Below are 18243 nucleotides of genomic sequence, written 5' to 3'. Positions count from 1 at the left end.
GTACTCGGACGTTTTGGCTCCCGAATGCCACAAACCTGGAAGTGCTTGTTCCAGTTTGCGAACATTCTTTGGGACCCGAACGTCTGATGGGGCTTCTGCAGCTTCTGATTGGCTGCAGGAGCTTCCTGCAGCCAATCAGAAGCCATGCTTTAGTTTCCAAATGTTTTGGAAGTCAAATGGACTTCCGGAACAGACACAGTAGTCCTGGCTTTCATCCAGCCCACAGTGACATAGGCTCTTACTCGAGAAGAAGGAAGAGGTCTTTATCATGACAGATAAGAGATAAGAGGTTTAGCAATAGGTAAATGAGTCACAGCAGCTTCTACATCCAGGTTTGATGATGGGAAAACCAAGGTTAGACATACTAGAAGGATTGGTCCAAGCTCGAGGAGTCCCAAGATATAGGCAAGGAGGTCAAAACTGCATGGAAGCCACAAAATTGTCCCAATGGGTTGGCACACCCACTCACCAAGCTTTTAAAGATCAGGCCAGGTGCTCTCACTTGCCCTTGTGCCTATCTAGATTGTGCCTATCTAGATTGTCAAGTATGCAGACACTCGCTGTACCAGGGAGGGTGTGTCTAGGTCCTGGGTGACCAGACTGTCCTTTTCCCTTCTGACTCCAGTTCCTCTACCCCTAGCGATGGGCCATTGCCCAGCCCAGATTCCATTGCTTTGCTCCTTTCTCCTGGTAGGAAGAAGGGAGCTGGGAGTCTTGTCTCCGCTGCTGTGGCAGCTGGATCTGGGGAGGGGGAAAGTACCTACCTTCTCCAGCCATTGTTCCCTGATCTCAGCGCCCCCTCCCCATGTTACCCTCATATTTCCCCTGTTTCAGCCTTTCACTCCACTTCTGAGACACATGATACCTGAGGATGACTGACGAGAGCATTGTTTTACCGTATTTTTCACTCCATAAGATGCACATTTTTCCTCCTAAAAAGTAAAGGGAGATGTGAGTGCGTCTTATGGAACGAATGGCGCTGCGCAGAGAGGAAGAACTGTGCAGCGCCCCTTCAGCGATGCGCCTGTCCTGCGAAGCCAGAGGAGGAACAGAAGGGGCTCCTCCTCCCTTAAGAGGCTTGGCATGGCTATCCCAGAAGCCAGAACAGCCAGAGGCTATCCCAGAAGCCGGATCCCTCTTGCTGTTCTGGCTTCTGGGATTCAGAATATTTTTTCCCCTGTTTTCCTCCTCACAAAACTAGGTGCGCCTTATGGTCTGGTGTGTCTTATGGAGCGAAAAATACGGTACTTTATACAGTTTAGGGAGAGGGAATCTGTGCCCACCCCCTCCTCCAGATTAGCCTTCCCCAACCTGATGCTCTCCTGTTTTGGTTGGACTCCAGCTCCCATCAGCCCCAGTCAGCATGGCCAATGGAACCAAGGATGCTGGGAGTTGTTGTTGACGTCTGTTTGTCTCAAGAGATGATGGAGTGTGAGGATGAAATCAAGCTGCTGCATTAGCGGCACTGAAGTGACCTCTCTGCAGAGCAAGCCTGGGCAGTGTGTATAATAATAATAATAATTAATAATAATAATAATGTATTGTTTATACCCTGCCCATCTGGCTGGGTCCCCCCAGCCACTCTGGGTGGCTTCCAACAAAACACTAAAATACAATAACCTATTAAACATTAAAAGCTTCCCTAAACAGGGCTGCCTTTAAATGTCTTCTAAAAGTTTGGTAGTTATTTTTCTCTTTGACAACTGGTGGGAGGGCGTTCCACAGGGTGGGTGCCACTACCGAGAAGGCCCTCTGCCTGGTTCCCTGTAACTTGGCTTCTCTCAGGGAGGGAACCGCCAGAAGGCCCTCAGGGCTGGACCTCAGTGTCCGGGCAGAACGATGGAGGTGGAGACGCTCCTTCAGGTATACTGGACTGAGGCCGTTTAGGGCTTTAAAGGTCTGGAGGTCCTGGGCTGCCCAGATGACAAGACCCCCTTCTGGGCCTCACTGGTGTGGTCCAAAGGAAAGCAGAGCTAGATGTTTGGCACCAGCTTGGCTGCAGGAGTAGCTGGAAGGAGGTGTGCAAGGCAACATTCAGCTGTCTTAAGGACTCAACTCCAGATTTGTTTAGGCTTTACTCCTTAGCCTTCTCTTCTCCTGAAGGTATCCTGCAAGTGGTTTCGGATCAGAGTTTTCCTTCTCCTAAATGGAACCTGGGCCACCTTCCCAGTTTGATGAGCCCCATCTGCCCCTTTGAAGTTGTAGTCCAACAATACTTGGAGAGTATTGACATTTAGAAGACATCTGAAGGCAGCCCTGTTTAGGAAAGTTTTTAATGACTGATGTTTTAATATATTTTTAATCTTTTGTTGGAAGCCGCCCAGAGTAGCTGGGGAAACCCAGCCAAATGGGCGGGGTAGAAATAATAATAATAATAATAATAATAATAATAATAATAATAATAATAATAAGTTAGCTACCAATGCCCTGTGATAGGAATGGAAGGTTGGGTCAATTTCACTTATCTCGGTTTCTGATTTCCCCAAATTTAAATTCAGTTCTCCACATTTTGCAACTTTTTGAGGGTTTTTTTTTTAAATCCTCATAAACATTCACCAGCAAATTTTGTGCAAATTTCTCCTAACATATACATTTTTAATATGCAGTTCTGACTAATGTGCCTATCTTTGCAAGCAATTTGCCTAATATAATGCAATTTGCATGTAATTTTCACTAATATTTTCATGCACCTTTCCCCCTAATGTGATCTATGCATTTTTAGAAACATTTGATGTGAGAATTGCATTGCAACATTTCAGATAAACCTGAATTTCCAAGGATAGCTGTGTCTCGCTTTGCATTTTGTTTCGGAAGGTATGGATTTGATAGATTTGACTTTAAACATGCATTGAATCAGATTTCTCTTCCACCCCTAGAAGAAGAAGAAGAAGAGTTTGGATTTGATATCCCGCCTTTCACTCCCTTTAAGGAGTCTCAAAGCGGCTAACATTCTCCTTTCCCTTCCCCCCCCCCACAACAAACACTCTGTGAGGTGAGTGGGGCTGAGAGACTTCAGAGAAGTGTGATTGGCCCAAGGTCACCCAGCAGCTGCATGTGGAGGAGCGGGGAAGCGAACCCGGTTCCCCAGATTACGAGACTACCGCTCTTAACCACTACACCACACTAGCTCGACTGTGTGAAAAATAGAATTGCACCATGGGAAGAAAACCATGGGAAGGGCTAGGAGGAACAGAAGCTATGCAAGGAAAAGGCAAATATTGTAAAGGGGTTGTTACAATATAAAAACAAACTGGGTCAAGGTTGCTTTTGCTTCAGATGCAGCTAGAACAAATGTTGTGGTTGCTCATGTTATGGTCGCGTTTATTATACAGTACTTTTTTTTTTAAAACTGGTGAAACAGGAAGGGAGTCAGAGAGCAGGGGTCTGATCTTAATGGAGACAATATTAGGAGTTAAGCATACATGGGTGGATTTACACAAGAACAAAAAAATGTAAGAAGTGTTAAGTATGGTAATTTAATTCACTGAAATTGTAAATGCCTTTAGGCATTACTATGTGCTTGAATTTGATTGGTTGGTAACTGAATTCTGGACACAGCTGTCAACTTTTCCCTTTTTTAAAGGGAAATTCCCTTATTCCAAATAGGATTCCTCGCAAGAAAAGGGGAAAGTTGACAGCTATTATCCTGGAGAGTTCTCTAGCACAGTGGTACCTCGGGTTACAGATGCTTCAGGTAAAAGACACTTCAGGTTACAGACTCCGCTAACCCAGAAATAGTACCTCAGGTTAAGAACTTTGCTTCAGGATGAGAACAGAAATTGTGCTCCTGCGGCATGGCGGCAGCAGGAGACCTCATTAGCTAAAGTGGTACCTCAGGTTAAGAACAGTTTCAGGTTAAGAACGGACCTCTGGAACGAATTAAGTTCTTAACCCACTGTATATAGAAATGAGCAAACCAGTGATATTTTAGGGAGCAGGCTAGCAGGCTGGGCCCATTACTTACATCATAGCAGCCTACACAATGCAAAACACTGTTGCTGTATGTAGGTTCTATTGGTTTTTTATCTTATATTTTGGAAATGTACATCCAGTGTTGTTTTCCTTTAATTTTTTGGGGGCCCCCCAAGATAGTGGGGCCCTAAGCTATAGCTTGTTTAGCTTATACGTAAATCCGGCACTGAGATGTGGAGGTAGACAGGGGTCAGCAAACTTTTCCAGCAGGGGGCCGGTCCGCTGTCCCTCAGACCTTGTGGGGGGCTGGACTATATTTTGAAGAAAAATATATGAACGAATTCCTATGCCCCACAAATAACCCAGAGATGCATTTTAAATAAAAGGACATATTCTACTCATGTAAAAACACCCCTATTCCTGGGCCATCCGTGGGCCGGATTTGGAAGGCAATTGGGCCGGATCCGGCCCCTGGGCCTTAGTTTGCCTACTCCTGGTATGTCCCACAGAGGAACTTACGGTCTCCAAACAAAAACATCTTGAAGGTCCCAGGCCACAGAGAGGTTAGGCTGGCCTCAGCTAGAGCCAGGGCTTTTTCGGCTGTGGCTCCGATCTGGTGGAACGCTCTGTCACAAGAGACTAGGGCCCTGCGGGACTGGACATCTTTCCACAGGGCCTGCAAGACAGAGCTGTTCCACCAGGCCTTTGGCCAAGGCATAGCCCAACCCCCTCCTTTGGCAATTCTCACAGAACTCTAGCCCAATGGTTGCATCAATTTGATTTGAACTGGTTTTATAATGAATTGATTTTAGAATGCTGTATTATTTTACTGTTGTTAGCCGCCCTGAGCCCAGCTTCAGCTGGGGAGGGCAGGATATAAATAAATTATTATTATTATTATTACCCATGAGGTAGAGCATAGCTATAGTGGCTAATAGCCACTGATAGCTTTTTCCTGCACAAAGTTGTCTAATTATCTTTTAAAACCATCCAACTTGATGGCCATTAGTTACCAGCCTTTGACAGCCTCATTCTCCACGAATTCATCTAATTCACTGTGATTTCTTGGTGTTGAGGTTATACAATGACATGCATCCATGCTGATTTGCTTGCAGGGTGTTTCTGCATCTGCATGTTAAAATCATTTCTACATCTGCATGTCAATCGCTTACTTTCTAGCGCCTTTCACAATCGCTATCTTCTCAATGCAAGAAATCCGTTCGTTTCTAAGTGGATTTGCTATGGCGACGGAAAGCTTCAAGGCCGTTTTATCGCGAAAAACCGACATTTCTGGTATGTACTTGAACCCCTTCTGCAAAACAGCGGCAGCCTTGTGGCACATTTTGTGTGCCTTAATTTATTTCAGGAACAAAAACAAGCAGTAACGACAGATGAGAATGAAACACAGCAGGATTTTTTTATTATTAGTATTTGTACATTTGTGTGTGTGTGTGAAACTTCTTCAGGAAGACTAAAGAATACAGCCATGTCAAAGGTAGGTTTTTTGTTTAAATCTGAAGTTCGATGAACCAATGTTCTGGAGCAGCTTTGTAGCCGCTTGTCAAAAGGTGAGAACGAGAGGGATGTGCTGCCTGCTACTCATCACACACAGCCCATTCTGTGGCCTGGCTTTGTTCTAAAGGATTTGAATTCATGTCAGGACTGGCTCTACCATTAGGTGGAGTGAAGCAGCTGCCTCAGGTGTCAGATTCTGAGGGGCAGGCAGTGGCGGCAAGGAGTTGGAAGACAGCCTGCTATGCCCCTTAGGCTACCCTGCTCCCCTCACAGGAGGGCAAGTAGACAGAAAAAAAAACCAACTGCCAATTGCGTCAGCTTCTGGGTCTGAAATGAGGACCACATCTTGTCTTTTGCCTTGTTCTGCTTGAGTTCAGATGCTTCAGGAAAAGAAAACCTCAATTTCTCCTTCATGAAATGTTCTACTGCGTGTTCTTCTTCAGAATATGTAGCCGTCACATGTGAACAGAATTTAAAAGGAAAACACCCCTGTCCGGGTCCGAAATGTTTAAATTTCTGAGATGTTCAGTTGCTGGTTTTCTTCGTTAGAGAGGAGCTAGTGGTTCTCAAAATGAAATGAAAGCAATTTTTGTTTTGGGGGGGGGGGAATACCCACCCCTCAACAACCCAAAACCCAGTGACAGAATTGTTTTCATTAAAAAAAATATCCAAATAAATAAATAAATAGATAGATAGATAGATAGATAAATAAATAAATAACGCGACACCTGTCTCTCATCATATATACAGTGCATGATAAATTAACAACAACAACAATAATACCAATGGTTTGACTGGAGACAGAAATGAACTGGTAACATGTAAGGTGGAAGAACAATTCAGCATTTAGCAGTTAAAGCAGAGAGGGAGGGAGGGAGGGAGAGAATCAAACCCTCCAATGGGGAGGCTACAATACTACCCCCCCACCCCAGGAAACCACTGTAGCTCAGGGGTAAGAGCATCTGCTTTGCATGCAGAAGGTCCCGGGTTCAAGTCCCGGCATCTCTAGGTACAGTTAGGAGAAAGACCCCTGCCTCCATATACACTGAATTCAGCGGCCCTTACTTTCGAGTAAGCAGTTCATGTTTTGGATTGGGCTTTTTGAAATCTCTTGGAATGGAGGTGGCCGTCTTTTGGAGAGATCTTCCCCCAAACGTTTCCCCCTTCTTTGGATGCAGAGTGGGAAACCAGACTTGGGGGCGGTACGGTAATTACGTGCAGAAAATGGGAAATATGTTAAGGTATTTATTTTAGGGGAAGCTGGAGATTTTCGTGAGTGCAGAAGAGGAGAACGTATTGGGCAGGGTTACAATTCCCAGAGTTCCCTGGGGAGAGGGATCAATTGTTACACCACTCTGGAATTGTAGCTCTGTGAGGGGAAGAGGGATCCTCTAACACCTTTCAGCCTCCTTAGCAATAGTTCCCAATATGATATGGGGGGAAAGCTACAAAAGTGGTAGCTAGAAGCAAGCTGCTTTAGGGGATAGTCTACGGGGCATGCATTGTTCTATCTTCTGGCATCTCACCCCCCCCCCAAGTCCATAACTGTCAACTTACAGATTTGAAAATAAGGGACCAGCAGCCTCAAAAATAAGGGATCAGCAGCCAAAACAAGGGATTTTCCGAACACAGGTATGTTGAGCTTCTGAGCCCCTCCGAACCAAAGGCAGAAAACCCAGCCAGCAGCCAAACAAAGCCTCAAGCGGTGGTTCCCACAGCGCAGCAACCCGGCAAAGGGGATGCAGCAAGGAAAACCGCCGTTACCTCTCCGCTGGGAAGCGCTGAGCAAAGGAGAGTCCCCAGGCAACGCGGCCGATTTGATTGGCACAAGGCATGCAAGCTCCACCCCCCAGTCATTCTTAGACTCCTTATTGGGTGAGCAACGCAGCCAAGCAACACAGTTGGAGCCTCCCTTCTCCCTGGCTGGCAGGGAGGGAGGGAGAGGAGCTGCTTCCTTTGAAACCCGGGAAATTTAAGGGACATCATCAATAAGGGACAGCAGAGGGACACGGCGCTGGGATAAGGGACTTTCCCACCAAATAAGGGACAGTTGACAGCTATGTCTAAGTCCATATGCCTCCTTCCCACACCCGCCATTGGAAGCCTCTGCCTCATTCTGCCTTATGGTAAGGCCAGTCCCAAATTTGGCACTAAACTCTGTTGATGTTGCTGCTTGTGACTGAACAGCTGTCCCTCCCAAAGGGACAAGAAATCCCTGAAATCTTTGCATGTTCACATACAGTAGGCTTCAGGGAGGGTGGGGGCACATCCTTTAATTTTGTTCTAGGAGGAGCACCACCCAGAACTGAATGCTTGGTTTAGCCAGTCACAGTTGCTGAAGGAGTCAAGCAGCCTCCGAACTAAGGTGGCATTGTGGGTAGAGGCAGGGGCTTCGCAAGCGGGGTGCGGTCTGGCCCGGGTGTCATGCTTAAAGGTAGAGGTAAAGGGACCCCTGACCATTAGGCCCAGTCGTGACCGACTCTGGGGTTGTGGCGCTCATCTCGCTCTACAGGCTGAGGGAGCTGGTGTTTGTCCACACACAGCTTTCGGGTCATGTGGCCAGCATGACTAAACCGCTTCTGGCGAACCAGAGCAGCACACGGAAACGCCGTTTACCTTCTCGCTGGAGTGGTACCTATTTATCTACTTGCACTTTGACGTGCTTTCGAACTGCTAGGTTGGCAGGAGCAGGGACCGAGCAACGGGAGCTCACCCTGTCGCGGGGATTCAAACTGCCGACCTTCTGATCGGCAAGTTCTAGGCTCTGTGGTTTAACCCACAGCGCCACCTGCATCCTGGCGTGTCATGCCTAGGGGGTGTGTAAATACGCCTGGCAATCAGTCTTGCACCCCCTGTTGGGCTGCATTTGCACCCTCCGGCGGGTGGTTTTATGCGATTGGCGGTCGGATTTGCTCAACAACTCTGGGCAACATTCCCTAACCTTCAACAACTTTGTGGGGGTGTGTGTGACAATTTTTTTTCTGCACCGGGTACCATCTGACCTTGCTATGCCTCTGATTGCATGCAGCACTGCTTCTGACTGCTGCGATTCGTGTTCCATTCAAAGCAATGTTCTTTTTTTCCAGGTCCACTGGGGCAAAATTGTGAAACATGTGATTTAGGTAACTAACTATGTAAATGACTTTGCCATTGCAATAGGGCCCAACCCTACTTTGTGATTGTCAGTTGTTTTAAGCTACTTTTAACGTTGTGTCTCGCCATCTGCTGTGGTGAGATTACGTAATTTCTGTAATCATTGCATATTGTCATTGCAATAGGACCCAAATTATTTTTGTGACTGTAAGTGGATTTAAACTGTTTTTAACGTTGAGTTTCAATTGTTGCAATCCACTCTGAGACCTTAGGGTAAAGGGCAGGTAATAAATTAAAATAATAATAATAATATCAATAGTAATGTTTTTCCACCCATCATTTCAATGCAAAGAAAACACAATGCTAATAGTGGAAAGGGGGATGTAATCAGCAACATATGATTTGCAGATTGAAACCAATAACAATGAATCCCAATTGAATTCACTGGATTGATTTCCACTCCAGATATGGGACCAAACACCAGCAATTTCCACTCCTTTTTCCATTTTCATCAGAGTTCTCTGACATTCCTAATTAGGGGGAAAGAGCCAGAGGTAGCAAAATATAGTAAAACTGAGCCTGAACGTCACTCGTGGGCCTCTACATCCCTGCATTAAATGAAACAAAACAACCCTAATAAATAATAATAATAATAATAATAATAATAATAATAATAATAATAAATACTAATAACTTAGTGCTCAAAAATGGGAATAAATTAAACTTTGATAGCGACAGCAAGTGATTGACATGCAACTCAGCACAGAATCCCAAACGTAATAAATAATTACAGCAATCAATAAATAACAAAGGAACATATAACAGCACACGGTCGGATTGAGGAAAAAAGAAGGAGCCTTTGCTGCCATGGAGTCAAACGCCTGTGGACAGCCTTCTAAGCAGGCACATCTTTCCAGGGTCTGCAAAGTCCCACATTTAACCACCCTCTATGTGGTCTGGTAGGAAAGGTTGGGGTGGATGCAACACAGCAGAGGAGGGGGTTGTTCAGAGATCCCTCCCATCTCCAATAAATAACACGGAACTTCTCTCTCTCTCTCCTTTTTTGCCTCTATTTATACAGGTTTTACAAAGATGAATGTTGCTACAGGCCGAAGGGTGATGAATGCGCACAACGCCTCGCCTTCCTCAGATTGATGGACTTCCCTTATCTATGTTGGAGATGCTATTTCGCTTCACTTTACCCCCTCCCTCCAATTCCCTGTGTCACTAGCTCGGTGGATTTTAACTCCTCCTCATTAATTCCGGAGGTGGGTTTGAGAATCGTAGGTTGGGGGTGGTCCTGGTTGTGGGGAACCTGTGGCCCTCCAGCTGTTGTGGGACTTCAGCTCTCCAAAGGAACCTAAGAAGAGCCCAACCAAAGGCCCATCTCGTCCAACATCCTATTCTCGTGATGGCCAATCAGATGACCCAACTGGGAAGACCACAAACATCCATGACTGTTGGCCATGTTGGCTTGGAGTTGATGGACGTTGATGGAGTCCATCAAGTATCTGGAAGGCTGCAGGTTCCTCGCCCTTGGGTCTTACTAAGTTCCATGGCCCGGATTGAGGGATGCTGCCGATGTAACGAGGAAGTTTGATGATCCTTGGAAGGCCGGGAGCTGGTGTGTTGTCACACGACTGTCACTCTCTGGTGGCAGAAAGCGAGATTTCTGCAGCTGCCTGGGTCAGCCAGGGAAGGTTGAGGGTGCAGATCACAAGAGGAAGAAGGACGCGGAGGACAGAAGCTGAAAGGGATTGATCATAGAATTGTAGAGTCGGGAGGGCCATCCAAGTCCAGCCCCCTGCAATGCAGGATTCTTAGTGGATGACATAGCAAAGTCTACGGGGAGCATCAGGAACCAGCAACATGACCTGCTGAAGAGTGGAGGAATTTGGGGTGTGGCATCAATAGCACTCCCTGAATGGGATGGTCCAACGTTGGCTGTGATACAGGCAGGAGGAGGACGCACCCAGTTCTCTTGAGTTCCCAGAGCTGATGGACTGGTGTGAAGCAGATCCCATCCCTGCAGGAGAAACGTGCTAGAGACAGCCCAGGTTTGCACTGGCCGGCCTGCAATGACAAGGGATCAGTTTCATGGCTGTTTTTTTTCCAATGGGTTGGTGGGTCAGGTGGAAAAAGACAGAAAGATGCATCCCTCTGGGACGTCCCCCACAACGTAGGGTTGCTGAACGAGTGGTGTCATTTGCGTCCGGTCAAGAACAGGACGCCTTTCCGGGTCTGCCCCTTGAGAAATTCATTCCGTTGAGTCCATTGAAGTGGGAGGGAAGGGCACCCCCTCCTGGCCGTGGTCCGCTAACGCCGCAAGCTGTCGTAGCTGCCTGCCGACTCGCCGCTCCTGCTGCCGCTTCGCCGGCTGTTCCGTGCCCCTGAGCTGCTGCCACTGCGGCTCCGGTTGCTGCCGCTGCTGCTCCAGCTTCTGCTGCGGCTGGTCCTTTTGCTGGAGTAGCTGCGGCTACGGCTGGGGGAGTAGCTGAAGGGGCTGTGCCAGGAGGAGTAGCTGCTGATGCTGCTGGGGGATGAGGAAGAGGGGCTGGGGCGGTAGTAGGGGATTGGGCGCTTCCGGGCACTGCGGAGACAAAAGAAATGAAGAGGGAAGCTTTTTTCTTCCTCCTCTCACCACGCAAGAACTCACGGACATGCAAAGAAGCCGACAAGAGCAAAAACATTTGTCCAAATTTTGAAAGAAATTTCAAAAAAGAAAATTAAATTTGCAGTTTAAAAGTATAAATTTGAATCAATTTAGATAGCTTTTAAATGCAAAATCAATTTATATTTATAGATTATAGATTATATAATCTATTATATAATCTATAATCTATAGATTACTGTATAATAAAATCTATAATATGTAGACCATACAATCTATTATATAGGTTGTATAAACTAATCTATTATATTTATATAATTGTATTTAAATCCAAAATCAATTTTAAATTCATGGAATTTTCATTAAATATATAGATTTAAATTTGCAGAATCTTCACCCTGACGCTCTTTGTGCACTCAAAATATTTGCAACCTGCAATAGGGCAAAATTTGACGCAAATTTAGTTCAATGCTGTCAATATATATTTTACAGCATTTCTATCTCACCCTCACAGCAACATACCCTCCAACATTTCTCTGATGAAAATAGGGATGTCCTGTTTAATAATAATAATAATAATAATAATAATAATAATAATAATAATAATATACCCCACCCATCTGACTGGGTTCCCCCAGCCACTCTGGGCAGCTTCCAACATATATAAAAACATTAAACATTAAAAAATACCCCTATGCAGGGCTGCCTTCAGATGTCTTCTAAAGGATGTCTAGTTATCTCCCTGTGTTGGAGGTCTCATAACTCCATACCCTCCAATATTTCTCTGATGAAAATAGGGATGTCCTAAGGAAAAGCGGGACATTCCGGGATCAAATCAGAAACTGGGATGGCTTTTTAAAAATCCAGGACTGGAAAATAGGTACACCTGGAGTGTCTGCAACAACCCTGTGAAATAAATTAGGCTGAGAGGCACTGATTGGCCCAAAATCACCCAGTGATTTTCATAGCTAGGTAGGGATTTGAACTAGGCATGTCCCAGTCCTAAGCCAGTCTTTCTACACTACCTCCCCAGTTAGAGGCAGTATGCTTCTGAACACCAGTTGCTGGAAACCAGAGGAGGGGAGAGTGTTCTTGGATTTAGGTTCTGCTTGTGGGCTTCCCTAAGCATCTGGTGGCCACTGTGGGAAGAGGATGCCCTGATGGATAGGTCTCTGGCCTGATATAGCGGGTGGTGTTGTGGTCAAAGCCACTGAGCCGCTTGGGCTTGCTGATCAGTGTGGGATGTGAAACACAAGAGCAGTCAAGTACAACATTCCTAGAGTGAACATGTTTACACATGGGGAGGAATGTTTGTCCAGCCAGCAGGTAAACTTCCTGTTTCCTTCTGGGCAGGGACAGACTTCCTCTGCATGTGACTAGAGGTGGGTGTGGCCTCACCTGTGCAGGTAATGCCAAAAGCACAGGGCAGGGCAGCCATCTCTCTCTCACTACATGCATAAAAGAAGCAACATCTGCTTAGCCAAAGATGCTCTCTTAAGCTAAGTCTGCCTTAAGCTAAGTCTGCCTTCTGGGATCCTATTGTGAACAGAGTGATATGTGAGTAAACCTTTTTATACTTTTATAGAAGACTGTGTCATGTCTTATCTTATATGAGGGAATAAGGGGAAAATACCAGAACAGTTATTATAGATGCTTTAGTGAGCCTGAGCAAATGCATCCGCAGCAAGTTTAAAAAGGGGAATGTTACTCTGCTAAATTGTGGAACTTGTTAACACAAGTTGGAAAAAGATATAATCAGACAATATATCCTTTCCTGCATCCCTGAACACTCCCACAATCAAAGGTTGGCGGTTCGAATCCCCGCAGCGGGGTGAGCTCCCGTTGCTCTGTCCCTGCTCCTGCCAACCTAGCAATTCAAAAGCACGCCAGTGCAAGTAGATAAGTAGGTACCACTGCAGCGGGAAGGTAAATGGCGCTTCTGTGCGCTCTGGTTTCCGGCACGGTGTTCCATTGCACCAGAAGTGGTTTAGTCCTGCTGGCCACATGACCAGGTAAGCTGTCTGTGGATAAACACCAGCTCCCTTGGCCTGACACTGAGATGAGCACCACAACCCCATAGTCGCCTTTGACTGGACCTTTTAGCAGACTGTTATTATATTTTTATGCCTCTTGAGGTGTAATTCCTAAGTGGGTGGCAGCTCAGTTCTGATATCCAACCTTTCAAGGTGGTTTGATCACCTTGACAGCAGCTGAGAAGGACAGCTGAGGACAGCCCTAGCTCACCTTGTTATGCGACGGGCTTCCAGATGGCTAGGGGAATCTCTTCTCCGCTTCCTCATGGGTGAATATGACTGTTTGCGGCGTCGGCGGTCACGGTGCCTGTGAGACTCCTTCCCACTGGACCCGTACTTGTGATCTCGTTCGCGGTCCCTGAGAAAAAAAGATAATCCCACGGATGATCAACAATGCTTATCTTAGTAAGTACTGGAGATGCAAAGAGGTTGAGGGAACGCTCTTTCACATATGGTGGACTTGTAAAAGGGTAAAAGAGTATTGGGAAATGATCCATAATGAATTGAAAAAAATGTTTAAAAGTACTCCCCCCCCCCCCAAAAAAAAACCAGGATCCTTTCTGTTTGGGATAATTAAGACTGAAATTCCCAGGTGTCAAAAAAAGGTTATATATGTATGCCACTACTGTGGCCCGTGTTATGTTAGCCCCAAAATGGCAAATGAGCAAGGTCCCTACCAAAGAAGAATGGCAACTTAAGTTGACAGAATATGCACAGTTTGCAGACTTAACATATAGAATAAGAGAATAAGAAGAACATACATTTAGAGAAGATTGGAAAACGTTTATTGAGTATATGGGAAATAGCTGTAGAGCTGAAAACATTGGAAGCACTAAGAAAAATTCAACAGTGTAAATAAGTTATGATGGATGTAATAATGGCATACTGAATGGTATAGTTTCTGTAAATATGAAGGGATTTATGATATGTAAAATGAACCATGGAAAGAAGAAGGGAAGTCATTGATATCTTAAGGATGTAAAAATGAGTACTTTAAATTGTGAAACAGAAAACTTAATAAAATTTACACACACACACACCCTGCTTGTCTTAGCTTAGGCAGATACACAAGTTCTTGTTATTTACTGGATTTGTCAGTCACCTTTTTTTTTTTTTGCCACGGCAACTCAAAGCGACTGACAATATTCTAAGCAACAAACAAACACAGGCATACATTGAAGCTTTTCTCCCTCTCTCAGAATCCTAGAACTTGTGGCCATCCAACGAAGTTGAGTGTCAAAAGATTCAAGAATCATAAAAGAAAGGACTTATTTTGAACTATGGAACTCACTGCCACTGGAGGCAGCGATGAGGGCCACCAACTTGGATGGCTTTAAAAGAGGGTTAGGCAAATTCGTGGAAGATCAGGCTACGAGCCATGACGGCTACCTTCTTCCTCATCGAGAAGTGCAAATATGGTACAGTGGTACCTCAGGTTAAGAACTTATTTCGTTCTGGAGGTCCGTTCTTAACCTGAAACTGTTCTTAACCTGAGGTCCACTTTAGCTAATGGGGCCGCCGCGCCGCCACTGCTCAATTTCTGTTCTCATCCTGAAGGGAAGTTCTTAACCTGAGGTACTATTTCTGGGTTAGTGGAGTCTGTAACCTGAAGCGTCTGTAAACCGAGGTACCACTATAGTTCCCAAATTAAAATGCAAAGAAAACTGAACACCTCCCCCAACCCTAGTCTGAAGTCTGCCCTAGGCCTGGTGTTGTTCCTGGACAGGCCTTGTGTGGCTTTCTTGGGGCTGTGTTAGGCCCTGTGCTGGTCCTGGCAGTCACCTGGCCCTGCGTGACCTTCCTTGGACCGCTCAGCCTCCCATCATGAGCATGAGGCCAAATACAGCAAAGGTAAGAGAGGGGAGGGCAGAAGGGGGAAGCAGGCGGGTGAGGAAGGGGCTAGCGGCAGGAGGGGGTGAGCGAGGGAGATGTGGGGTGGGGTGGGGCTTGCCCCAGTGGTGGTGGTGGGGGTCTGGGTTTTTGATCCCTGGAATATGGCAACCCTAGTTTAGTTGACATGGGAAGGAGGACTCCCATATCTTCTGATAATAACCTTCTCTTAACAACGTCCTCAGATTTACTGCCCACCAACTCCAAGTCCTTCTTATATCTTAAATATCTGCTAATGTCACATCTCTTGCAACCATCTACAGAGCCTTCAAACATCATTCTGCAACCACCCTGTGACCCCCCAGGTATAGGGTGGTATATACAGTCAATGAATGAATGAATGAATGATGATGGAGATGCTGGATGAGAAGAGTGTGGATGGTAAGATATGAGCACTGGACACAGCACAAGCGAATGGTACCTGATAGGACTATAGCGAGCATAGCTGGGACTTCGTCGCTGCCTGGAGCTTCTGCTCCCAGGGCTTCTCTTGCAGGACTTGGGTGAGTAGCTAGGAGAACGTGAATAGGATCTGGAAACAGGGGAGAAATATAAGGCTGATGGGGAAGAGCAAAAGGCGCAAGATTCAACCCCCAATAGAAGCCGTATGCACTGGAAGGTGGTCTTGCTGAGGTTGTGGTTACACAGGGCCACAGAACTGGTCCATAGAGGCGTCTTGCTACCTGGTGTAGGCTTCTGTTGAGCTCAGGGGTGCAGAACCCATCGGTCCTCTAGATGCATACCCTCCAACATTTCTCTGATGAAAATAGGGACGTCCCATTGCATCATGATAATTTTACTAGTTATACCCCACACATCTTAGTGACCCCGCCACTCTGGGAAGCTTCCAACATATATGGGTAAAGGTAAAGGGACCCCTGACCATTAGGACCCCCCAAAATACCTCACCTTGTCCCTGATGAACAGGATCTGCTGTGTGAAGACCGGGATCCCACCTTGTGATGTAATACATGGGAGTGGTTAGACTCTGGAGATGACCTGCTGGATGTAGAATCATTCCGGGCACATGACCTAAGAGGCAAGCCAGGAAAAAACGGGTGAAAACAAGACTTTCTTTTCTGAGTGACCAGGAGATTGCAAGAAGCCTTTTCCTGAAAAGGGACATTTCACACCCAGCCTTACAGGAACTTGGTAAGGTAAAGGTAAAGGGACCCCTGACCATTAGGTCCAGTCGTAGCCGACTCTGGGGTTGCGGCGCTCATCTCGCTTTATTGGCCAAGGGAGCCGGCGTACAGCTTCCGGGTCATGTAGCCAGCATGACTAAGCCGCTTCTGGCGAACCAGAGCAGCGCATGGAAACGCCGTTTACCTTCCCACCAGAGCGGTACCTATTTATCTACTTGCACTTTGAGATGTTTTTGAACTGCTAGGTTGGCAGGAGCAGGGACCGAGCAACGGGAGCTCACCCCGTCGCGGGGATTCAAACCGCTGACCATCTGATCGTCAAGTTGTAGGCTCTGTGGTTTAATCCACAGCACCACCCAAACCAGTTCCTGCTCCAGTTTCACTCCCTTTAAAAGATGCAATTTGAAACACAGAAAAGCTGCGTCAGGCTATTCATCCATCTGGCTCTATACTGGCTACTCTGACTGGCAGCAGTCTACTCTTTACCCATCACTGCTATCAGAGACCCTTTTGCCTTGCATGAAAAAGGTCCCAGTTTCAATCCCCAGCAACTCCAAGTAGGGCTCTGTGAGAACCCTCTCTGAAACCCATGTCAGCCATGAATTTGTCTAATCCTCCTTTAAAGCAATCTAATTTGGTGGTCATCCCTGCCTCCTGTGGCAGCGAGTTCCATAGTTTAACTAGGAGGACTTTCTTTTATCTGAATCTTCCAACATTCAGCTTCCTTGGATGCCCATGAGTCCTAGTGTCACGGGAGATGCAGAGACACCTTTCTCTGACCAATTACGCCATGCATAATTTTATAAACCTCTTTCATCATCGCTCAGGTCCAGTATATCTGAAGGAGCGTATCCACCCCCATTGTTCAGCCCGGACACTGAGGTCCAGCACCGAGGGCCTTCTGGCGGTTCCCTCATTGCGAGAAGCCAAGTTACAGGGAACCAGGCAGAGGGCCTTCTCGGTAGTGGCGCCCTCCCTGTGGAACGCCCTCCCACCAGATGTCAAAGAGAACAACAACTACCAGACTTTTAGAAGACATCTGAAGGCAGCCCTGTTTAGGGAAGCTTTTAATGTTTGATGTATTACAGTATTTTAATATTTTTTTGGAAGCCGCCCAGAGTGGCTGGGGAAGCCCAGCCAGATGGACGGGGTATAAATAATAAATTATTATTATATTATCAGGAGCCTACAGCAACTTCCTGTTGCTCCAGAGCTCAGACTTTTGGGGTGGTTGCTCACCTTTGATCCTTGGCTCGAACCCTTGGAGATGGATTGTCTAAAGTTGCCCCCTTAGTCCGGGAGAAGCAGCTGGTGAAGGAATTTCCTGAATCAGAACTGCTCCCGCTGCTCACCTTCCCGGAAGAGAAGGCCCGGCTGAAACCATCACAGACTTGATCACATGGTGGTTTGGGGCCCCCCTTTGACCTGGATACACTTGTCTGGGTGGATGGAGGGGAAGAAGTATCATTTCCTGAGTCGTACTCGTGAGGTTCTCCATTCTGTTGGGCCAGCCTGCCAACCCGACCCTCTGCTTTTTTAAAGAGGTCAGCAGGACACCCAGACTTTGAAATCTGCAAGCAAAACAAAAGCCATTGGCCAGCGTTTAAATAGATTTTTCCTCAGCCCATTAAGTTGTGTCTGATTTTATACACTCAATCATTATTTTATTTTTTTCCAAATAAACCTTTTTTCTTTTCTTTTCTTTTTAACCATCATGATGCACAGTCTGTAATCAAAGGAAAGAAAGGAAGGAAGGAAGGAAAGAAGGAGAAAGGAAGAAACAAACAAAGAAAGAAAGAATAAAACAAAACAAAACAACACATCTCCCTGAAAGAAAGAAGAAATGTCTTTTTTCCCCACCCAGATATAAATTGGAAGATTTTAAGGCATCATGCAAAGAGTCCTAGGCATGCGAATCAATGTTGAATGAAAGATCAAATAAAAAATATACAAAGCAGACTTAAAACCAAAGCCTTCTCTAAAAACAAAGGGGTTGAAAAAGAAAAGGAGTATCTTTAAAAAGACGGACAGACATATGCCTTAG

The 18243-nt window shown here is 46.1% G+C and overlaps 1 protein-coding gene and 1 long non-coding RNA gene across 2 annotated transcripts in view; one reads left to right on the top strand and one right to left on the bottom strand.

Annotated features, from left to right (window-relative positions):
• The window catches only part of LOC310666768, a 45330-nt gene that overhangs the window by 7634 nt on the left and 19453 nt on the right, over positions 1–18243 (top strand). The window lies entirely within an intron of this gene.
• The window catches only part of SRRM4 (serine/arginine repetitive matrix 4), a 117085-nt gene continuing 104146 nt past the window's right edge, over positions 5305–18243 (bottom strand). The window contains exons 9-13 of the mRNA XM_083417781.1: positions 17439–17770; positions 15964–16086; positions 15476–15586; positions 13376–13522; positions 5305–11110 (exon numbers count right to left, since the gene is read on the bottom strand). Coding sequence (XP_083273907.1) covers positions 10837–11110; positions 13376–13522; positions 15476–15586; positions 15964–16086; positions 17439–17770 — 987 coding nt within the window. The 3' untranslated portion in view covers positions 5305–10836. The remainder of the gene's footprint in view (positions 11111–13375; positions 13523–15475; positions 15587–15963; positions 16087–17438; positions 17771–18243) is intronic.

Source organism: Podarcis tiliguerta (assembly GCF_965153285.1).
Source record: "Podarcis tiliguerta genome assembly, chromosome: 16".
Taxonomy (NCBI): Eukaryota; Metazoa; Chordata; class Lepidosauria; order Squamata; family Lacertidae; genus Podarcis; species Podarcis tiliguerta.
The sequence above is the reverse complement of the archived record's forward strand: the minus strand, read 5'-3'. Positions and strand labels throughout refer to the sequence as shown.